The following is a 24,593-nucleotide window of genomic DNA, read 5'->3' as shown; positions in this document are numbered from 1 at the left end:
CACACACACACACACACACACGAACAAGAACCAAGAAATTCATTTTCAGGTGTCTGAGGGAAGAAGAGAGGCTACTACCTGCAATGATGGTGGTGGTGGCACTCTCTTACAAAGCAGAGCTTGACGCCTACTGAACAGAGGACCTGGATTTATTTATATCAGCGTAAACCCTTCCAGACAGAAGTAGTACAGTAACATCCTGACACAAGACAATCTGGAGAGAGATGGAAAACGCTGGGTGGCTAGATGTGAGAGACGGGTCTGTCCATCTCCCTCCCTCATACAAACTGATTTCAGACTGAGAAACCTGAAGACAAAATGCCACTATGAGTTCACACAACCCTCCTCAGCTCCAGACCCAGCAATGGCAGATAGGAGGCTTAAAAAAAAAAAAAAAAAAAAAAAAAAAAAAAAAAAAAAAAAAAAGATTAAAAATAACATTTACAGATGCAATGGTAGGCTGTCCGGGATTTGTTTCAAAATAACAGAGAAAGCAAGGAAGGCAGAAGTGGAGAGGTGGCTGGGAGTAGAGATGAAACAAGACTGGCTGAGGGCTAATAATTATTGAGGCTCCTTGAATGTTGTAACATTGAAGCACCCAGCACCCTACATGATTCTGTCTACTTTTGTATATTTTGGAAGTTTTCCTAAGTGAAAAGCAAAAAACAAAAACACAAACATACACACACACACACACACACACACATACATATACACCTATATACATATGCACATGTACATACATACATACATACGTATGTATATATGCATACGTATATAGGCATATATGCGTATATGCTGGGAGACTAGCAACGCTTCATATAGGAATACTGAGTTAGGTATAAGGATGGCCAAGATATACTGGTAAGTGAACAAAAAAATAAAAACGATGCACAAGGGTATATAAAGTATGAGTCCACGGATACACACACACATACATGTTGATAAATTTGTAGAAAATCTCTGGAAAAATAATCCTCACATACTTCTCGAATTTTTAATGAAAATATTTTTATATAATGATTTTTTTTCTAATTCGAGGAGTGCAGCATGGGAAAAGACGTAGTAGGGTTAAAAAACAAGATGAATATCTCCAGGAGAAGAAATGGAACCCAAACCTTGTTAGCGCTCAGGGCTAGAGGCATGGGCTGAGTTCAGAAACAGGGGGTGTGGCCAGCAGTTCGCCCTCTGCAGGGCACTGAAATACCCGGGGAAGGGGAAAGAGGCCGCCAGGCTCACACTGGGAAGCAGGGACTGGGGTACCTGCCCTGCTTCCCCGCTGCAACCACAACTGCATCTTCTGTGTGCATACCTCCCCGTCTGAGCTCTCGGATTCCCACAGAGGCATACTAAAACTTCCCTCCTTCGTTGTGGACTAGTTGACTTCTTGCAACACTGTTCTGTTTTGCAAATAGCCTGTATTGTTTAGAGTATACGGCAAAAGTATAAAGACATGCCTGCACAGATACTAAATTCATAGGACTGATTTCCTCAGGGGAGGCAGGGAAGGAGGGGAAGCCAGTGCCAACATCCCAGCTAGGAGTCCAGGAAATAAAGTATCAGCCCCTTTGTCTTCCAGAAAGGTGGGGATGGCTTACACGGCAGGGAATTCCTCAAACACAGGAAGGGAGTTTAGATGCTGAGAAGCCAAAATATTAGCACTAATTATGCTAAGTTATCAGCTGCTCCAATTTTACGCATAAGGATACTGAAGCTCAGAAGTTAAGGGACTTCCTTTGGGTCACACAACTAGTAAGTGGCTAAGCTAGAACTGGATAAAACGCCCAGGACCACTAGGGAGTGCTACTCCATGCCAGGCACTATAAATATACTGACTGATTTAATCTGCCATTCAACTCCACCATATGTAGTATTATACAGTGCTATAATTCCCATTTCTCAGCTATAGAAACTGAAGCTCAGAGAGGCCAAGAGACTTGCCCAAGGTCACACAGCTGTGAGTGGCATAGGTGGGGCCATCCCACATCCTCCTCTCCTACCTCTGTGCTACCTCTGTGCTAAATCTTCACTTCCTCCCCAGCTCCCCTGAGAGCCCTTCACCAGTCCTAGGAATGGGATAAGGCAGCCTGCAGATTAACTGGACATTTCCACTCCAGCATCTGGAAGGAGGCGAGGCTGGCACAGATGCTATCAATTAAAACCATGTGACCTAAAAAGGTGAAAGAGTGGACACTATTAAAATACTTAACACAAAAGCAAATTCCTGCCTGGTGGTGCCTTATCAGCAGCTGACAGGATTAGCCTGCTGCTTCCATCTCATGGTGGGTTTGGGCTCAAACAAGCACACAGCTGGCCTGTGGAGCCAACAGAGAATGAACCGGAAGCCAGTGGCCCCCACCAACAAAGCTCCCATTCATCAGCTCCTCAGGTGGCCAGCTCCAAGACAGAAAGACCATAACCAAGGGCTGTGACCCCAGCTACACACACACACACTCTCTCTCTCTCTCTCTCTCTCTCTCTCTCTCTCTGTCAGACACATTCTCTCTCTCACACACATATTATTTGTCTCTCTCTCTCACACCACACACACATTCTCTCTCACACACATTCTCTGTGTCTCTCTCTCTCATACACTCATTCCAAGCTCAGCAGGAACCCTGTGGCCTGAAGCTAAACCACTGCCAGGCCTCCTAGCTCCAGCGACCTCCCCAAAGGGCCCAAATCACAAGCAGGCCTCTAACTCCTGTGGAGTGGTGACCTCAGGCCTGGTGCCTCACGGAGACTTTGAGAGCTGCCTCCTTCCATCCCTCACTTACCCTGTTTTCCTCACAAGCTCCCACTCCTGTAACACTTTGTTCCTGCTCCCTCGAGGATTTTGTAGAAAAGCCAGATCACCCCCTTCTGCTAAAAAGAGAAGGTTCTCACTCTTGGGTAGGGGTAGAGCCGCCAGGTTTAGCGAAACAAACAAGCAAGCAAACAAAAAACAGGGCATCCAGTTAATTTAAATTTCACATAAACAGCAAATAGTTGTTTTGTGTACATGTGTCCCCATGCAATATGTGGGGCATACGTACACAAGACAATTATTTGTTTATCTGAAATCCAACTTAAGTGAGTGTCACGTGTTTTAACTAGTATCCCTGCACGGTAGGGGTGGGGTAGAGCGAGGGTATCCCGTAGAAGAAATTGCCTTGAAAAGAAAACACACAAAGGCGTGGTGAGGACTGAGGGAGGAGGGTGAGCAAGTGCCCTTGACTGAGGGCCTCTCTCACTCCAGAAACTTTCATGCATGTTGTTCCATTTGAGTTTTTGGTAATTCTGGAGATATACGTATCCCTACTTACAGATTGAAAACAAAACAGAGGGTCAGAGCATCCAGTAGCTTGCAAAGCATCACGTGGGTAATTCATGAAAGGCAGGGACTATAATCCAGAGCTTCTGAGTATAACCCGAATGCTTTTTCTTCCACGTCAAGCAGCTCTGCCTGCTGATACTCACTTGTAATTTTTATGGGCTGTACATAAAGAGGGTCCAACAGTTTTCTTTACTCTTTGAATACATTCATCAGGAAGCAAATTCAAAATGGCATCCTGGACTAACACATATCTGCAAAATACAGTTGTCTATTTACAGAGACCATTCTGTTGACAGAGAAAGCTTGGCCATGTATCCCAACTAAACACATCACCCCTGAGGACCTGTCCGGCAGTCTAGTTCTCTTGACAAAGAGGCAGAGAAAGGGTCAGGGCAGGACTGTTCCACCCAAAATGGCCACGACTCCCCAACTTTCAGGTGAGAAGGGTCATGGAACATCTGACTCAACAGAATCCTGACGGGGACCCCAGAGGAAAAGGTTCCTCTATCGCCATCCTAGCATCCCACAATCCATCATTTTCCAGAACACATGGTGGGGTTAATGTATATTTGGGGCAGTGGGAGAACTGAAAAACAAAACAAAACAAAACAGCTATTTGTCAAATGAATAGTGAGAAGTACATTTCCCTCCCCTCTCCTCCAAGCTTCTAACGTTCATGGCACACAATAGAGGGGAAACAACCATAAAAATGACTTAAGATGTGCCCTTTTGAAGTACAGTAACTGTCAGACAAGTGACTATAAAAATAACACAGTTGAGGAGATCCAAATTTATTTCTGCTTAGTGAATTTCCAGATCAAAAACATACTTGGTTAATCAGTCCAGTTTTGCTTTTGTGCTGTTTCGTTTCTAAATTTTCCTTTCTTTTCATAGACGCTAGCTGATTTTGCTTATGGCAAAAACCTTGCCCACCTCACACTCCGCCACTTGGGGAGGCCACGTGGTTGTGGGAACTCCCACCACCTCCTCGTTCCTGGAGGAGGGCTAGGGAAGTGGCAAGTGCCCACAGGGGTGGGTGACGGCCAAGTCCAGACAAGTGGGGCTGAGGCTGCCTGCCCAGGGGAAGGGCCCAGTTCCATCCGTCCTTGTGTGGACGCGGTTCACTCGCCGCCCTTCCATTCCCCCCTTTCTTCTCCCACTCCTTCCCCACAAGCACACACACCCAGGCACAGGCTCCAAAGGCGTAAACAACTAACACTTGCTCTTTGGGGGCAGTGGAGTCTCCAGTTTTCTTGTGGAAGACAGCAAAAAAAAATCCATACTCCACCCCCCACCCCTCACACCAAGCCAGCACCAAGCCATTCCCAGCCCCAGCACGAGACTGCAAATATTCAGAGGCAATTACCCAGAGCCAGTAGGGCGCACATTCGTGCAGGACAGCCGTTTGCAGACTTAATTATTAGAGGCTTTATAAACATTTCAGCTGGGGAGGAATGGAAGGGGAAGGTGGGAGCACCATAAGGAGTTTTCATTTCTGCTGACTTGAGTGCACGAGCCCTAAGGACAGGGCAGTTTGGGCCTCTTTCAGCAGCCCAGCCACAGAGGTCTGATTTTCCTCAGATAATTAAAGACTCCGAAGGTGAGAAAAATTCAATTTCGTTTTGGATCTAAAATCTCTCAGAGATTTCTTTTTTTTTTTTTTTTAATTTTTTTTTTTCAACATTTATTTATTTTTGGGACAGAGAGAGACAGAGCATGAACGGGGGAGGGGCAGAGAGAGAGAGACACAGAATCGGAAACAGGCTCCAGGCTCTGGGCCATCAGCCCAGAGCCTGACGCGGGGCTCGAACTCACGGACCGCGAGATCGTGACCTGGCTGAAGTCGGACGCTCAACCGACTGCGCCACCCAGGCGCCCCAAAAATCTCTCAGAGATTTCTTTTGAGAAGTCCAGACAATTAAATTGATTTAAGTTTCACGATTAATAAAATCCTAGATCTACAAAAAACATAAATTCTGGCCAAAACGATATAAATGTGATCACGTTTCCATGTATATTACATGAGAAGATTCCAGATCAGGCCTTGAAGGTATCACTGCTCTGACTGCATTTAAAAATGAGCCTGGTACAAGTATCCAGGAGACCCTGGCCCCTACTGAGCAGTGAGGAGCCCCCCCGCCCCCGCAGCAGACAGGCAGCCTCAGGACTGAGGAAAGACACTGAGGAAATGGTGAGGGGCAGGAGAGAGGGATCACAGTGCCAGAGCCAGGGGCGGGAAGTCTAGGAGCACAACTGCTCCTGTTCTCAGATGGGGGAACCCAGGCCCTGTGCACAGGGATGAGCACACAGGACTTTGGACTCTCAGTTCAGTGCTCCTTTCCAGCGCCTCCAGTTGTGAAATTGAGAACCACTGACATAAGATACACCTTGCGCGAAGGTGAGGGAATGAGGCCCGGAGGCTGCTAGGAGCTGGAAGTGGCAAGTGTTTGCCCAAAGCCTCTCCGAGTACTAGGCCCTGCTTTGTGATGGGGCGGGGGCGGGGGACACCGTGGGAGAGGATGACGTCAGGGCGAACAGCCCACAAGGCCCAGGGGTTATCAGCCCTCTCAGAGGCCTCGCAGGAATTTCCTGTTATGTGATCTGCGTGTTGCAAATAACCACAAGCAAGCAGGCTGTCACTCTTCCCCTCTCTTTTAGGGGAAGCACGGGCTCTTGGGTCACCAGTCGCCTGTGCTCTGCAGCTCTCCAAAGGCGGCATGGCTCCAAGAATGTCCACAGGGAGCCAGCGGGAGGGGATGCGCAGAGAACAAAGAGCGGGCCAGCCCAGGGGACGGTGAAATCCCCGCTCCAGGCAGCTCGGTTCTGGGGGTGCTCTGGCTCTGCCCAGAGGAGGACCAGTCAGTGACCTGGAACTCTCTAGATCCAGAACCATGGGTCTAGTTTTTAACGAAAACTTGTACGTGCTTTTGCCTCTCCTCTCCTTTGTTTCAACTGTAAGATGTATAGTACACACACAGGATGACGCGCAACCCCGCGCACGGCCCCCGTGGCAGAGGACTGACACCACACTGAGGCACTCCAGAGGCAACCTCCGCCCACATCCTGCTCCCCACCCCTCCCCCACCCCACCCTCTCCAGAAGGAACGCTGTGCTGGCTTTGGGGATCAGCATTTCCTTGGTTTTCCTTATAATTTGGGCCACATGGTACGTATCCCTGAAGATTACAGTTTAGTTTTGCCTAGCAGTGTGCGTAGGTACCACGTGCTCATTTTTGGTTTTGTGTAGGACTCACTCAGATGAAGGTATTTTATTTATCCATTCTGCTATCTATGGCATTTAAGTCATTCTCAGTTTTTGGCTACCACACACAATGCTGCAATGGATATTCTTGAACATGTCTCCCGGTTCGCAGACGCTGGGGTTTCTCTACGACGCGTGCTTGACAATGAAGCCGTGCACGACGCAGAATGCGTTCTTCACCGTGAGCGGGGAACGCCAACCTGTGTTCCAGAGCTGTGCTGCCTTTGCCTCCTTACAAGACACTGAGACTCTGCTTCAACAGAGGAGCGGTCACTGGTGACCGAGAGGCCAAGAAAACCTAGTTCATCATCAGACCGGCAAGTTAAAGCCATATCCTGATACCTCCCTCTGTAAGGCAAAGCCCAAGATTTTAAAATTCTGAGCTTAACCACAACCAACAACCAAAACAGCTCCCCTTTCTACAAGAAAAATGTCACACACTCCCCAAAAAGAACGAGGCAGCATCTACGGCTTTGGAGCGGACCCACCTGCCCGCACTGTTGACGACAGGCAGTAAGTACAAATGTGTCTCTAAGAGATTAAGTGTAGAAAGACTGTCTACCGATAAATCCCAGTCTGAAGGGGTGGAGAGGGTCCTGGACGCCACGTCCCCTACAGCTGCCACATACCTGTATACTGGCTGCATCTCTCTTGCTATGCCAATGACGGCGCCTGGCAGGAAATTGTCAAACTCCTCAAACAATTCCCGGATGTTGGTCTTGTACTTCAGGTCTAGGTCCAGCTGAATTATCCGCAGGATCTCTGGAGGAAAGAAAAAGAAAACAATAAGACACAGACACACATCCTGGGAGGCTCAGCCACTGACAGAAAATGAGTGGAAATTGCAGAAACAGGTAGTGGATCATTCTTACAGTCACTGAATGATGCAAAGTTATGGCTGGAAACAGAGGCGCTTCATCCACCAGCAACCCACTCCGCATGAGAAGCCTTCGTAAACAACCACTCCACCTTTCCTTCCAATCGCAGGCAGGCATCTTGTTTATAACTCGGTGACCATGTGCCCTACTTCAGGCCCACTGTCCTGGTGTCATTGTCAACAGCACACCACTTCATTCTCAAAAGGATCTAGCGTGGAGCATACAGGTGTTTCTCTTTGGGGCACAGCTGGTAAACGACCCACAGGAGAGAGAGCTGAAAACCCACCCTTATTAGCACGTTCTGCAAACGTAGTGTGTCAGGCTGGGATGCTGACCCAAAGGGGAACAGCTGAAAGACTTCAGATACTGTTTTTATTCCACTGGCTGAAAGACAAAGTGAACTATAATTAGACAAACTGAGTCTCACAATTACCTGGCACATAAGCTCTGTTTGTTTCTGTTGCCTCCAGATGACTCAGGGCGAGAGGGGAGGAGGGAGGCACTGGCTAAGTTCTCTCCTCCTTCCCCTACCAAGCCTGACTCAGCGCCTGTGCCAGCAGGGGACCGGACCCAGCTGATGGGCCTCTGCCCCCCACCCCAGGAGTGATAGCAGGTGACTGAAACCAAGAGGGGAGGAACCAGTGCGGACATGAAATGGGAGGGGCTGCAGGGGCTCCAGAGAGGGGGCGCTCAGGGTCAGATGATGGAGGAGAGAAAGTGCTCTGCACTGAGGAGGAGGCCTGAGGTGGGAATCGGACACGAAGTGCAAGTTCCAGCTTTGCTGCTGATTAACTCTGTGACCCTGGGAAAATGACTTGTTTAAATCCTAGCTGTCTCATTTGTTAATGTGGGGGTGATACAACGGGCCTCGGGAGGCTGTGGTGCCGGGAAGAGGAGAGGACAGACGGGAAACATCTTGTATTCAAGCTGCAGAGGACTGAAGGAATCCAGGGTCTGGAGAGTAGGGAACTCACTGATGCCTGACGCAGTCAAGGGAGACTTCATGGAGGAGGGAGACTTGGGCTGGGCTGTGAACTATGGGCATGCCTGGGCAGCCGAGGCACACTAACACCCATCCGGAACATGAGGCTCCCCCCAGGACATGACGGCTATCTGAGCACAGGCTTCCCGAGGAAGCCCTCTGAAGACAGGGACCCTATCTTTGGCATCTCGGCCTCCACCCCTTCATAGGGCAGGCCTTGGTGGTCAGTAAACACTCAGGAATGTTTGTGGAATTCAATAGCCATTCTCAAAATTAGTTTATGAAGAAATCACAGCTTATGATTCCAGAAAAACTGATTCATTTGTTCTTGTTCTCTTTTCCTTTGTGGCACAGGAAAAAAAAAAAAAAGACAAAACAAAACAAACAACACATCAGTTGACATTTGACGTGAGCGTTCTGAAAAAAATAAGTTACACGAGGTGAGACCCCAGCTGCCCAGGCCTGAGGAAAGTAAGGGGGCACCAAAGCCATGCCTCTCTGGCCCTGTGGAAGGGGATGCAGGAAAATGAGCTCGCCTAGCCATGGAACACTGCTGCCTGCCTGGCTTCACACTGCCCACACGCCAATGAGTAAAACTGCTGCTCTCCCTCCTGCACTAAAAACAGCAATAACAACAACAACAACAGAGAAACCAGGAAAGGTGACGACTTGGGGCCTGCGGTCGGGAGGCCCTTGTGTTGACGTCGCTGTCTCCCAGAAAGCTGCCTTAAACTAGGAGTGGAGAAGAGATACAGACCACAGGGCAGAGCCTCAGGGCACCCGTTGCTTTCAGAGGTGGCCCTGGGGAACAAAGACACAGTACCTGATGGGGACCTTAGGGAAGGACGCTGTGTCCCAGAAGAGAACATCTAGGAATGAGAATCGTAGCCATCAAGAAGTCATGGTGAGGGGGTGCACACACACCCCGTCCAGCCACTTTTCTTCTTCACTCCCTCCCTCCCTTCCTTTCCACTTCCTGTGCCCCAAGCTCCTACGTCCAGGGTCTCAGGTGGTTCTTACACACAGTAGAGCAGAGCACTTAATGAGATAGGGACAGGAGGGCACCATCATCCTGAGGAGAGAAACCACATCATGACAGGTTCTGCCGAGGAAGGTGGTGGAAGGGAACAAGGGCGTTTGGCCGAAAGATGGGGAGGCCTCAAGGATGTATGGTGGAACTTCTGTGTGGTATTGACAGGGCTATGCAAGAAGGGGAAACGTCATCCTCATGGCTCCAGGGTGTACCTCCAATGACACCAGTGACAGTCACATGGAAGCACCCACCCTTTCTGTGAGTGGTTTTTAAGTACCCAATGTTGCACAGGCACTTAGCTTACTTCTCATAACCACCCAACGTGTTGAGTTATTCCTATGTTCACATGAAGAAACAGCCTTAGGAAAGTTAAAAACAACAGCCCAAGGTCCCACAATAAACAAGTGCTGGAGCTGGGGTCTGACCTTTGGTCAGCTTCACATGAAAGCCCAGCACACTCTTTCCAGTTGACCCTGATTCCCCTCTGATCAGAGAGAAGCTCCAGGGAGGCAGATCTGGCACCCCCTGCCACCATAGAGGGGCACAGCGAAGTGCCAAAGACCTTGACAGACAAAAAGCCAAATGTAGAACGTAAGGGAAGTCCTCTACATGCAAATAGTTCCGCTATAATTAAAGAAACTCCCAGTGGTGGAGAGGCCATTCAGTCAGCTGGTCTTCCTTGAGAGTCTACCACGTGCTATGTGTACCCCTTGGTCTTTCAAGGCCATCTAAATCCAACCTATTCTGCGAAGTGCAGCCCGAATGCCTCCTTCCCTCCCCTGCCTGGACAGGCCCCGGTCAAAGACATGGGCATTGCCCCCTGGGTCCCTGCCTCCCCATCTTTGCCAGAGTGTTCCTTGAAGGTGGAAATGTGCTGGGAGAGCGGAGTTCAGGGGCATCAGATGTCTCCTGAAGAGACCCAGCTCCTTCATTTTGGCAGAGCCCTGGCCTTGTCTTAAGAAGCCCATCAATAAATCTAAGCACTTTCCCTGCCCTTTAGGGACTGGCTGGGAGTAAAGCTGGAAAAGGCCATGTGCGGCCCTGAGACACAGGAATTTGAGATGTTTTTATGGTTTTATAACTCCTCACTTGTAAGGTACCTTATTTTACTATAAGTTGCTAATACTTCTTCCAAGAGGGACTTCACCAAATAAGTTAACTGGTTAGGAAGGGAAGAGGCAGCAGGTATGCACGAACGGACTTCTTCACACTGATGTGAAAGGACTGACCCAGTTACTACTCTTTGGGCTGAGGCAGGAGGACACTCCCTTCTGTTCTGAGAGCCGACAGCCCTCAGAGCAACCTGCAATGTCATGCGGGCATCTATCCAGACGGTTATTCTTTTATGTGATTTTGAAATAAGATGCCAAGTTGCAAATGTCACTGCTGGAAAGAGGAAGATGCTTACTAGGAAGGCTGGAATGGACTGGGGTGAGATTCTCTTAAAGGGCCCTGCTCCTCTGGCCTCTGGTCCTTGGCGTCGTCCTCTCTCTGTGGGAACTGCATGGCTGGGGCAGGGGAGGTGGTATCTATAATGTTGAAAGGCTCTTCTAAGGATGAAATAAGATGGATACATGGCAGTGGCAGCAATGGTGACGGCCCAGAGGGGATGCTGGCTGGAGGACGGCTGTAATGACAGCAGTTATGACCACTGAGATTTAAGTAATAAATGGGTGAGATAACTGACTCCAAAACAAAAAGGAGATGAAATCTATAAAGCATGGGAAAAGGCGTCTCAGAAAAGGGACTAGACATCTACAAAACTCAAAACAATGGCCAGCGTCCAGGCTGGGTGAATGTCTGCCATGTCAGAATCCCGTGAGAAAATGGTTAAAAAAAAAAAAAAAGGCAGAATAATCTAGGATAACAGATCTGAAAGAAGAGCAAATCTACCCATTATACAGATGGAGAAACTGAGGACCAAGGATGACACGGGACTTGTCAGGGGTCACACAGTTGAGCTAAGTGGCCAAGCTGGTCCCAGAACTCAGGTCTTCTGATTGCCTAGCTAATGCTCTCATGTCAATTAGTGCCCCCCACCCTCTACCCACTCCCAATTTGGGCCATAAACTCAAGAGCAGAAAACACCGTGGCCAAAATAATATGGCCCAAAGGGCTGTGCGCAAGACTTGCCAGGCACCCAATACAAGCAGCTCATGGAGGATGTGCATATCATACCATGAAAACGGAAACCTGAAGATAAATAGTTGCAGCTAAAGAAAGAAGAGACCTCCATGATCCACATACTTTATAGCCAGCTTTTGGAAAACTGCTCTCCATATTCTCACATTAACATCAGCCAGGGATGTCAGAAAACAACCAAAGCCAACAAATCTTTAAATTTCTCTAAGAACACACCTTGAGTCGCACATTCAAAGGGAGGCAGAAGCCTGACTTAACAACCAGGAGTCACCCATGGAGACACAAGCTCAGTGCCTGGTGTGAGAACTACAACAGCCAGTAGTAAAACACTGTCCCCCCACCTCCACTGGTCCACACCCAGTCATCTTCTGTTCTAGCTGGACCTGTTCACTCCTGGAAACATGTTTGCTGCGACATCCAGTTAGTTGGAAGATGGGCCATCCAACCAGCCCCTCAAACTTACCAATCTTGTCATGTATGCATTTAATCATAAAACCAAGAACTGAAGTGCATCATTTTCTCAGATAGAAGGAAGCTTGCCCATGTGTTAGGAAAAGCCCTGTGTGGCATGAGGGATTTGAGGAACATGATCCTCAGATGAGCACCAGGGCTGAGGCAGGCTGGCCAGACCCCTCAGTAGATGACAGAATGCAGAGGAACTCCCAGCAGTGTCCCTTCATGGATCAGCATTCAGGACTTTGAACACTGGTTTCCATGGGGGACGGTTGTTGGCAAGAGATCAGACAGGCTGACCCGGGCCATTTCAGGAAATGGAAGAATTGCTGTATCCTGAGTATAGAAGGCGGTTCAGGGGTCCTGGCTGAAACCCCCAACCACAGGACTGATAAACATCTGACAATAAGACAGGAGCCACTAGTATATGTCAACTCAAAGTGGGAAAGGATGCTAAGGATCTAGGTGGGATTTTTGGTCTGAGACATTTTTCCACTTGAACTTCAAGGGGGTAAAGTAGTGGTATCATCTTCACAAGGGGCCACATCCACTCACCTCACTCTCTCATGCTCCCATTGCAGGCTAACAAAATGGTGCCACTTGTTTCTAACAGGTTAGAAAAGGAAAGACGGGACTAGAAGTGCTGGCTACAAATGCAGCTTTCAAGACCTAGACCATTACCGTCATGACCATCCTGGCCCTGGAGAGCACGGAGGAAGTAATTGACTGCCCAGGTGACTGTACTCAGGGTTCAGGAGGCCCAGCCCGGCTGCTGGCGCCTGAGGCCCCGAGCACAGCCTGGCTGAGCCAGAGGGTCCATTCCTCTGCTCCAGTGCACGGCAGAAGACAACATGCGCGGCCTTAGAACCAGCTGGGCGCTTCCCAAGTCAACATTCCCCCGTGGAAAGGCTTGAGACAGCTCATCATCAGCCTTCAATTAAACCAGTCACAAGGCATGTCATCTGACCATGGATGGAATTACAACCCAGAGTGAGTAATTAATGATACCCAAAAACAAACAAAAGGGGAAAAGAAGCCTCTTTTCCACTCCCCTCCCTTCTCCTAGCCCCAGAAGTAATTCCTGGTAGATGCATCCTAACACACACAGAACAACACACGACAAAATAGATCAGGGAATTATGAAAAGACAGACATGCTTGGGTAAGCACTGGGCCTACCATCCTGCACAACGAACGGGCCTTCTCCGAGGGGGCAGATCGACTGTGCAAGTGCCTCCTTTCTCCTTCTGTCTTGAAAAAGCTTCAGAGCTTTCCAGAGATAAATATTTATAACACATCAGAGGGCTTTCACCTCAGAACACTACCCCTAGCTTTCCATTAGCCAGGAGAGGGTTCAGGGAAAAGGGGACACTGTGGCAACCCGAGTGTGTGAGGTGTCACGAGGTGGAGAATCTGGAAGCAGCTGCTTGGAAAGGAAGCTTGATTTCTCACTGTCTGCTTGGAAACACTGCAACAATTTGCCACCTGTTTTATCCTCCTCTGAGGCACATCTGGCCTGCAGGAGCCAAAGGCCACTGAGAGGGGTAGGGACCCTCCCGAACGGTAAGAGGCCCACGGCCCAGGCCCAATCCTGATGTGCCGCACCAGCCACGCCAGACTGGCTGCTCCTGCTGCACAGGGTCTCGGTCTGTGATGGAAGACTGGTCACCACAATGCACAGACCCCAGCGGTGCCCCTGAGGGTGTCTGTAGTTGACAGTGGCTGTGGTGATTCTCAGACCCAACAGAGAACTTGGGTCTCTTCCCAGCTGGGCCTTTCCCTGTCCCTCAAAGCCCCCCTCTCCACTCCTTTCGCGGCATAAGGCCCAGCTGCAGGACGGCAGGCTAACTATGGGGAGAGCTGCCACCAACGAAGGTGGGACATGCCAAGCGTCCAAGGCCTTGGGTACAGACTCCTGGGGCTCCTCCAGCCTGGTCACACGGTCCCTCCTGAGGAGCAGAGAGATGGTATCCGTGTGCCAGGCCATGACGAGGGCTTTACACTTACTGAGCCAGCTCGTGAACCTCTGCTTCACTTCTGCCAGGCAGCCATTAGGACCTCCTGTGTTCAAATGAGAAACCAGAGGCAGAGAGAGTATGGGCGACTTGTCTAAGGCAACCTAGTGAGGAAGCGTCAGAGTTGAGATCACAGACTTCCTCACCCAGCAGTGCGTTTGATCCATCACACACGGGTTTCCGTGTGTGCCTTCACACACAGATGTCTGAAAAGCCTTCAGACGTCCCTGAGGCCCTTTTAAAATCTCCCTATCTTTAAACATATGAAATGCTGCCACATCAAGGATGACAACATCAGACAGCTCCAGAGCACCCCGGTACAGTGGCTGGGGCTTCTGTGGACAGAGAAGGGGTTCCCACCTCCCACAACCACCTCCCTCAAGACCCTTACCCTCAGTGAGCTGAAAAACTATTGGAGTTCCCTTCCATTGAGCAGAGGCCAACGGAGAAACTTGGGGGGGGGGGAGGGGGGAAGAGTTTCACGCCACAAAAGTTGAGAGGAAGTTTTCAATGACAATAGCCAACAGGCAGAAAATGTATTATAATCATTTAATCATCCAAATGCTCTGAGATTGGTATTATGATTTCTGCTTGACAAATGAGGAAATGAAGAAGTATGGTAATCAAGATCACACAGCTGGAAAGTGGCAGGGCTGAGACTCACCAGGGAATGCTGGGCTCTAAAGCCCATCTTGCTCTTCACCACCGCCCCCACCCCTCTCCCCCCCCTCCCCCGCCCCCCTCCCCAGGGTGGCCAGGACACAACAGGCTGGACCCTGCAGACGCTGCTCAGCCAGGAAGTCCCTGACTCTCCCCAGGCTGATCTGTTTTCCACATCAGCAGCCTGCACCTACCTCTGGGGGAGGAGCGAAGGGAGGAAATGGAGTTCCTGCGAGTGATTTATACAACCTGTTAGCAGCTCTGGTAAAAGGTTTTGGGGCCAAGAGGTTGAAATTAATGGCCACAGTCAGTTTTATGCATTAGCTATACAACAAATTCTTTCTTCCAGCCCTACTCACCCCCTCTCAAAATTAAGCATGGAAAAGTGAGTGTGAGCTATGGCTCCACGCTCACATTTTTTATAACTATCAGCTCCTGTTTTGTGGACAAAACAAAACAAATTATTATGAAAAGGCACAGTTTTTGCTTTAGCAACAGTGTAACATGAGCCTCCTCCCTCACCCCTAGTGCCTTCGGTGACTAGGTATATAAATCATATGCTTTAGGATAGAACAGAATTTATTTCCAACTTGGCTGAAAAACTTTAGGGACGTATATAATATACGACAACACATATAACACCTGGTCTCAATTTTCCTCTCACTTCTATTGCCAATATGAAATTATAGCTCATGTATCTTTACGAATTTTAATCTACAGAGGAAACTGAATTTTGGATTTGGAAAGCAGAACATCCGCCTTTCTTTCCTTTCTATGGCATGGATGTCCGTGGCCCCCGCTGGCCTCTCCACAGCTTCTAGCTCTCTGGGGTCTGCTAGAAACTTGATTTTTTTATCTGCAAAAGCTTAAGCCCTGCTTCCTATTTGGGGCATGACCACATTCTGGCTTTGTTCACCAACACGGAGACTGACGCCAGGTCTCTGCTCTTCACCAGGAGGCTTTTTTCAAAGAGCCCTGGGGATGGCAGCTGGAGAAAACAGTCCTCTTTGGGCAGAAGTCACAGGTGCTTTCTGAAAATAGTGATACACTGACCACTGGTCTACCCGAACGCTCTCACGGCTCAACTTTCCAAACTGCTCACTCTGAGGTTCTTCACCGGAATTGTGGGGGCCCCTGTTTCTAATCTCATCTGCCCTCACTCTTCACGTCCCCCAACCCCTCTCTCCCTCTTTCTCGCATTTGAGCCCAGGCCACACCTATGGATTCAGTGTAAAATTAGGAAAACTAGGGACATCTGGGTGGCTCGGTCAACTGAGCGTCTGACTTTTGCTCAGGTCACAATCTCACGGTTCATGAGTTTGAGTCGCGCATCAGACTCACTGCTGTCAGCACAGAGCCCACCTTGGATCCTCTGTCCCCCTCTCTGCCCCTCCCCCGCTTGCACTCCCCCAAAGGAAAAGTAACAAAGGTTTTATTCCACTGCCTGCAGCCCCCATCCCCATGCCAAGCTCTGACACACACTGGTGCCCCTGGCCCAGCCAGCTTGTCTGGGCCTGGTCACCGCAGCCTGCCCCTTAGGTTTACGCAAATGACAATGGCAATAACAGGACTGATTCCTTGTATTTTTATGGCACATAGCAACGTGCAAAGTGCTTTCCCAACTCACAAAATGCTTTGCTATGCTTTAGCTTGTTTAAACCTTACAACAACCCTAGGGGGCAGGGGCATCCATGTGGGTTGGGTCCAGCTGCATAGAACAGAAGATGTAAAGTAACAATGGTTTGAACACACAGAAGACTAAAGCTAAGTCATCCAGGTGTGGTAGGGCCACTTCATGAAGCTGTCAAAGGTCCTGGCTCCTTCTACCTTTCCGTTCTATTATCCTAGACCTGGTTTCCATTCTCAAGGTCACTGCATGGTGCCAGAGAGCTACTGGGGCTCCAGGCAACAAGGGGGAAGAAAGGGAAAGGTTCCCTCCCCTGCAATGAGGCAGACCCTTTGAACAACTTTCCTGGAAGTCCCTAATTTAGTCACATGGCCACACCTAGCTGCAAGGGAAGCTATGAAATTATTTTACGGGGCATAATGCTGCACCCAAATAAATGGGATTCGCTTATAAATGAAAAAGAAGGGGTACCTCAGTGGCTCAGTCAGTTGAGCGTCTGACTTTGGCTCAGGTCATAATCTCGTGGTTCATGGGTTCGAGCCCCGCGTCGGGCTCTGTGCTGACAGCTCGGAGCCTGGAGCCTGCTTCGGATTCTCTGTCTCCCTCTCTCTCTGCCCCTCCCCCACTTTTGCTCTGTCTGTCTCTCTCAAAAATAAACATTAAAAAATAATAAACAAACAAATAACTGAAAAGGAAGAGAATGGACACAGAGCAGCAACTAGCAGTACTTCCACAGCTGGCACACAGTAATTCCACTCACTTGACAGGTGAAGAAATACAGGCCCAAAGGATTAGGCTTTGCTAAGCTCACATCATCAATAACGGCAAAACAGGAACCAAGCCCGTGTCCTCTGACCCATGTGCACACACCTCTTCCCTGTTCAGGAAGCCCTCTCGCCGCTGGTGAGCTCCTGCCGCGCTCCCGTCCGCCCACCTTCCAGACCTCCGATCGGCCCTCACCAGCTCCTTGCTGGCCACCCCTGAGAGTGTGCCTGCCAGGGCAGGGCTCCTCCATCACTGGCTTCACTCGTCACATCCAGGCTGGCTCTCCACCCTGTGTCCCAATGTGTCTCTCAGAATCCAGACACAGTCATGAGGAAGGTGAACCACACCAGAGACAGTCAGACCCCAGACAGCAGGGCAGGCCCTTCAAACAGTCTCCAGGATGCCACGGGAGTTCTGTGAGCACGACACCTCGCTTGGGGGGCACCACGCGGGGGTGGCTGCCACCTCCTCATCCAGTTTCTGGTGGCAGGCCTCTCAGGCGCCCATTCTGGCACTGAGAGCACACTTGACACGCACCGCCTGGTTGTGTGCTGGGCCAGAAGGCTGACCAAGGGTCCCTGGTGACGACACCCACGTGAGCACAGACCATCCTGCAGTCAGCGTCCTAGCACTGCGGCCATCTCTTCCACATCACTAATGAAACGGTTTCTGTATTTTGGCAGTTCCTCCCGGTATGGATGATGAACCCATTACTCCTTCCTGGGCCTGAATGTCCTGAGGCCTTTTCACCCAGTGGACTCACCCTCCTCTCTGTGGTGTCCTGCAGCCTACCGCTACCCAGGTCTCCCCCACCCCCTCTGCAGCGAACGCAGCAGAAGGACCTGCAACCAAGGCTGAGACGCCGCACGAGGAGGGTAAGTGCAATCAGGGGATGAGCCAGCTGCCCCTCTTGGAGAAGCAGCAGCCCGGCCGCGGGCACACGAGCAAGTTCTCCCAGGACCGCAGGGCAGCCGAAGAGAGAGCAGCCCCACGTCATTCCTTGTGCCCAGAAATCCACATCGCGGCAACTGTCGAAGGGAAAAACCAGTTTCTCTGTGTTAGGAGCCCAGAAATACCTTTTTTAGGCTTATATGCAAAGAACTACCCATTCCCTTACTTTTTGCAGCAGGAGAAAAAAAATATGGTTTTAATTTTTGGGGGAGCAACACCTGTGGGCCCGTGACAGTTTGCAAACTGACTTGGCCAGTGGTCAGATAGCTTTTCAGGTTTCTTGTCTCCTGAGCCAGGCCTCTTGCCAAAATGTCATGTTATTTTATTGATTCTTATGCTACGTTAAAAAAAACGATCTATCATCACCTATAAAATGAGGTTCCAAATGCCACATACTGTGCTAAGCATTTTTATGTATTTTACCTCATTTAATCTTTACATGTAGGGATTACTGTCCCTATTTTATAGACTCTCCCACCAACACAGTGGTGTTTCAATGCTTTCACCCCTGTTTACCAAGGTTAAGGGGAGCCTCGCAGGAGCCTAAGTCTGCTAAGAATTACCCGAGAACCTGAGGAAGCCACAAGACTCCATTCTAACTTCCATTTAAAACACAAATCTGGGGCCGCCTGGGTGGGTCAGGCAGTTAAACATCCGACTCTGAGTTCAAGCCCCGCATCAGGCCGTAAGCTGACAAGTGGAGCTTCTTTGGGATTCTCTTTCTCCCTCTCTCTGCCCCTCCCCCGCTGCACTGTCTCACTCTCTCAAAATAAATAAATAAGCTTTTAAAAAATTAAAAAAAAATAAAACACAAATCTGCCTTCCTATGGAGCAAGGGTGCCTGAGAAACCCCCTTCCTAACCTGTTCCCATCCCAGACTCTATAACCAAAAAGATTCTGTCTTCCAAACTGTATCTAAGCACTAATTAATTCATTTCTGCTTTAATTAAATCTTAATTTCATTTAATTACCTAGTTTCTATTTTATAATTAAAATTTAAGTCATTTGTTTTAATTTTTAATTAAAGACATAAAATATAATGCCGAACTGACATAATTGCAGATGAAATTTAAAAAAAAAAAAATTAGGCCTAAATATTTCAGCGTGTATTTCCTCAGAAACTTCATGACAGCACAACTATCAGGACCGGGAAATTAACATTAATGCATCACTACCATTTAATCTATAGTCCCATTCAAAATCTGTCAATTGTCCAAAAACAAAAACAAAACTTCTGGTCTAGGATGGAATATAGTTGTCACATCTCTTCCGCCTGAAGTAGTCCCTCGGTCTTTCCTCATCTTGTGTGACCAGGGACAATTTGAGGAGTACAGGGCAATTATTTAGTAAAATCTCCCTCAACGTGCATTTGTCTAATGTTTCCTCGTGATTAGATTCAGGTTATGCATCTCTGTCAAGAACACCACAGACGCAGTGCAGTGTTCTTCTTGCTGTCACATCAGGAGGCACAGCATGTCAATTTGTCCCATTACTGATGACGTTAACTTCAATCGTAAAGTTACCGTTTGTTCTTTGTAACAACAGCATTATGTGGGGAAACGTTTTGAGACGGTGAAAATATCCTATTCCCGAACAAATTTTTGCCTGCTCTGGTTCAGTATCCATTGATTCGCCTCACCTGAATAAATTATTACTATAATAGTTATCACCAAATGGTGACTTTCCAACGCCTTCATTCCCTCTACGTTTATTAGCTGACATTCTACTGTAAAGAAGAACTTTCTGGCATCCCTGCTTACAACAGGTCGTGCCGGGCAAATTCTTCCCTGACTGGAAGGCTTCGGGGTCGCCTGCCACAGGGGCACTGGACAAGGGAGCATCAGGGTTGCTGGCGGTGTGACTTCAGATCCATCCTCCAAGAACCCAGTGGGAGGTGGGAGGGGCGGAAGGGATGGAAAATGACCCTCTTGGAAAACCTCCAGCGGTACCACGCTAGAGGGCCCTTGTGCATTCTTACAAAAATAAGTAAGTGAATAGAGAGACTAGTCGGACATGACTGCATATTGCAGATAGTTTCAGAAGGCGACACCACCCCACCCTGGCTTTCCTCTATTTCATAAAACAAGCAATTCATGGGCTCTACCTTATTTAATGAAATGTGAATTTAAGGACTTAAGGCAAGTGTGAGTAGACAGGGCACTGGGGTAGAGGCCTGGCTCACAGGTCTGACTCTGCCGCTATGTCCAGCCTTGGACAAGCCACCTCCCATGTGGGCATCAGTTCTCCCAGACTGTAAAGATGAGAGGGTTAGGACACACGTCCTCCAAGACCCCACCCCAGCCCTGCCACCCATGATTCTGAACAGAGGTGGCCCTTTTCCCTCACTCATAACCCAGCGGCTGTTCTCAGCACATTTACCAGGCACAGGAGATAGGCCTCTCTGTGTTGACCCCAGCCATGCCAAGCCAAACAAGCCATAAAGTCCCTACTGTGTGCCGATGTACTATGACAGTGTGGAGGAGGTTCAGAAATGAATGACATTGTTACTAGCCTCAAAAACTGCAAATCTAGTAGCATTTTCATTATATATTCTCTGCTGCCGCCACTACTGCTTCCAATCCTCCTTACGAGCATTCTTCACGGTGATAAGTATTACCATATGAAACTAACACTTATGTAGTACCTACTGTGTGCCACACACTAGATTACTCAAAAAAAATTTTTTTAATGTGTATTTCTTTTTGAGAGAGACAGGGACAGAATGTGAGTGGGTTAGGGGCACAGAGAGGGAGACACAGTATCCGAAGCAGGCTTCAGGCTCTGAGCTGTCAGCACAGAGCCCGACCCAGGGCTTAAACTCACGAGCTGTGAGATCATGACCTGAGCCGAAGTCGGACGCTCAACCGACTGAGCCACCCGGGCACCCCACACTGGATAACTTTTAAATCTCCCGGTTCCCATTTAACAAAGGTGGAAAACTCAGGTTTATAGTAGCCACAGAACTTGCCCAAGGTCACTCAGCTGGTGAGTGACAAAGCAGGAATGCACATCAGGCCTAAGTGGTTCCAGAATCTGAGTTTTTTCGCCTCCACAGGCTCCCTTTAAACACGTTCGCTTCGAAATCCACCCATACGCCATGCCAGTTTATCTGTTGCTGAAGACAAACCACCCCAAGAGTTAGCATCTTCAAATAGTGTACGCTTATCCCTCATGGATCTGCGGGTCAACTATGCTTGGCTGGGTGGTCCTCACGTGGAGTCTCCCTTATGGAGACAGTAAAATAGCAGCTGAGGCTGCAGCGTCAGCCAAAAGGCTGGATGACCACATGACTCACACTGCTTATCGGCAAAGAGCTCAGCTGGGGCTGTCAACCAAAGCGCTTTCCTGTGGGCTCTCCCTAGGGTATTGGCTTTGCCCGGCGTGGCAGCTGGATTCCCAAAGGGGAGCCTGCCAAGAACAAGTGTTCCGAGAGACGCAGGCTGACAGTGCACGGCTCCTAGGGACCGAGCCTCAGAAGTCATGCTACGTCACTTCCACAATATCCTATTTGTCAAAAACAGGTCACCGAGCCAGCCCAAATTCAAGGAAGGGAACTGCACTAAGCTGTGACTACTGGGAGGCATGGCTGCTTTGCCTCATCCCACTGTGGCATTACAGATTATTTAAATTTCTTTATGGTAGTCTACATCTCTACAGTACGTATGTATTCTTTTGTAATCACTGAAATGAATTAATATTCTAAGACATATAATATTCTAAGACATATAATATAATAATAACATGATTATCAGTATGTCAAATATACACAAAGTATTATTGATGTATTTATATGTGTATACACTGGAAGAACTGGAAGAAAATGTGCATTAAAAAAGTTTTTTTTTTAATGTTTATTTTTGAGAGAGAGAGAGAGAATGACCAGGGGAGGGGCAGAAAGAGAGGGAGACACAGAATCCAAAGCAGGCTCCAGGCTCTGAGCTGTCAGCACAGAGTCTGATGCAGGGCTTGAACCCATGAACTGCCAGATCGTGACCTGAGCCCAAGTCGGAGGCTTAATGGCCTGAGCCAACCCAGACGCCCCAGAAAATGTGCATTTTTTAAAGTACTTTTCATCTTCTCAAAATGGACATGTATTGCTTTTAAATTAAAAACATTTTTTCAATTAAAAACATTCATTAAGGGATTAATTAACTACCTCATAGAATATACCCATTTTATGGCAACACATATCAGATTTAAGGTATTTGCCATGACCTTTAGGTTTTTTTAGGATTCCTTCTCAAGGTGGCTAGAGCTACCCATTTTTATAATCTGTATCCTATAATCAAGTCCATCTAGAGATATCTGCCTCCCTCTTACTTCACCACAAGGTAGCTTTCTGGATTTCCAAATGCATTTTTTTTTTTTTTAAGAAAAAGGAAAGAACAAGCTGGGAGTTACTCTCATCTGATGTTTTTTCCTGTCATTTATGTAAGTGTACTTGTGCTACATTTTCCACATCTCCTCTTGCCAAACACCTCTTCGAAGTTCAAGGCAAATGCAGGCACTTTGGAGATCTCAGCAGCTGAGAAAAAACCCTCGAGTCTACTATGAGGAGTCTTTCTCTCAGTCTTTCTCTCAGGTCCAGGCGTGAGGAATCCAAAAAAAGACAGACCAGCCTTAGAGATATACAAAGACACAGGACCACAACCTGGGATGTACAGTCAACCTTCTGCAGCAAAGGGGATAGCCTGAGGGGGTAGGCAGAGCAAGTCTCTCCAGTCAGGTAAGTGACCGTAAGAACCTCCCTGTGGAAAATGGTGGCTGAAGGCAATAAAGCTGCCACTGTCCCAAAACAGAGAGGGCATCTGAACCCAACTCCAAAAGCAGGCAAGGGGCTTCCGTCTGAGTCACAGCACCAAAAGACAGTGGTAAGCGTGCACTGAAAACTTCTGGAATTGAGTACAGAGAAAGAAGGAAACACGGGCAAGAGGTGTCAGGAGTGGGACTGAGTTCTGACAGCCCCACCTTCCCAAAGGAAGGCAAGTTCTGACCAGCCAAGCCCTGGGATCCGCTACCAAGCCCACAAGCATTAGCAGCTCTGGGAGCCTAAGAGGCTGATTTGTTGAGTCACTCAGCACTATTTTTACCCAGCCACTTTCCAACCATAAACCCACATTTCAAATTTCATTGTTTGGGTGGATTAAGAAATTTTGACTTGGCCTTTCTTGTGGTTTAATTTCCTGCGTGCCTGTATGAGGGAAAAACTTGAGCATTCCTACGGAAACATGATATTTGGACCTTTTCTTGGCAGGATAGTGTCCACAGTTTTGGTGTCTCGACTGTTCTCCAAACCTACATTGCTCAGCAGAGAGGCCTTGACCTGTCCCGTTCTCCCCTCTATTGAGGCAGATAGTCTCCCACATGGCAGTGTAGATCATCTGGCTACCGGAATACTAGGTCAGGGCAAATTTGTTTATGAATATTCCACTCCAATATTAAGAGACAAAGCCGTCTCTGTGCAAGTCACATAACAGTCAATCGTGACCTTATTAGTCATTAGGGATAAACACCCAGATACTGAGTTCGTTAACTGTCAATGACAGAAGAATTGAACAAGCTTAAAACGATCACCAAATGATTTCAATTATAAAGTGAGGCGTGACTGTGTGGTCATAGGAACAAGAAACACATACCAGAAGAAAAAGGAATGTTCCTTTTCTGTGGAAGCCAGGATGAGCCCTGTTTTCTTTTTAAAACACTTTCACCTCCACTCACATCTGAAGTACAGTTGTGATGCCTGGTAACTTCCATTCCTTTGATATAAACAGTCTCTAAAACCTCAGGGTCTTCCTGAAGACCAAAACTGCCAAAAACACTTTAGCTCAGGCAGAGCTGTGACTTTCTGTTTAAAGATGGAGCCCCCTTTCCAACAGGAAAATCTGGAACTGCACCAAATTTGCCTTCTGCATCTAATGAGAGCCTTGACGTGCTATAGTAAAAGCAAAAAAAAAGTCAATGTTGCTGGAAGTAAACCACTCAGGAGTAGACACACCCCCTGAAGCTGGCAGTGTGAGCAGAACCCTGCGTTCTCTCCTAAGTCCAAGGGCAGCACCACGGTAGGCACAGCAACCACACACAAGCCAGCAACGCACTGCACAGTTCTGAGACACAGGACACCTTTCCTATTCGTGACGGACAGCTGTGCATTCTTTTGATCATCCAACAGGTATTTATTAGCCCCCTGCTATGTGGCCGGTGTTCTGACCACTGCAGATAGAGCGGGGAAGACAGCCCAGGGACCTGCTTCCATGTCACTCACAGTCTGGACAAGATGACTTCACACAGCAGGAAATGCCGGGGGGGAGAAGAAGCAAGCTGAGCAAGGGGGTGCAACAGGATATGGTGAGGGGCAAGTGAAGTTGGGAAGACCAAAAACACCTTTTAAACAAGCAGCATTTGAGCTGAGACGTGAACGATGGGGAAAGAGAAATGCCAAGATACAGGGGAACACAGAGCAAAGGGAGCCACTGGTGAAAACCCAGAGCTGGCCTTGAGCCGAGTGAAAGAG

The 24,593-nt window shown here is 48.4% G+C and overlaps 1 protein-coding gene across 1 annotated transcript in view; it reads right to left on the bottom strand.

Moving 5' to 3' along the window:
* XXYLT1 (xyloside xylosyltransferase 1) overlaps positions 1-24,593 on the bottom strand; it is a 168,344-nt gene that overhangs the window by 65,555 nt on the left and 78,196 nt on the right. Inside the window, exon 3 of the mRNA XM_043594550.1 lies at positions 7,207-7,339. Within this exon, the coding sequence (XP_043450485.1) occupies positions 7,207-7,339 (133 nt within the window). The remainder of the gene's footprint in view (positions 1-7,206; positions 7,340-24,593) is intronic.

Source organism: Prionailurus bengalensis, chromosome C2 (assembly GCF_016509475.1).
Source record: "Prionailurus bengalensis isolate Pbe53 chromosome C2, Fcat_Pben_1.1_paternal_pri, whole genome shotgun sequence".
Taxonomy (NCBI): domain Eukaryota; kingdom Metazoa; phylum Chordata; class Mammalia; order Carnivora; family Felidae; genus Prionailurus; species Prionailurus bengalensis.
Note: the sequence above shows the minus strand (reverse complement) of the source record. Positions and strands in the feature narration are given on the sequence as shown.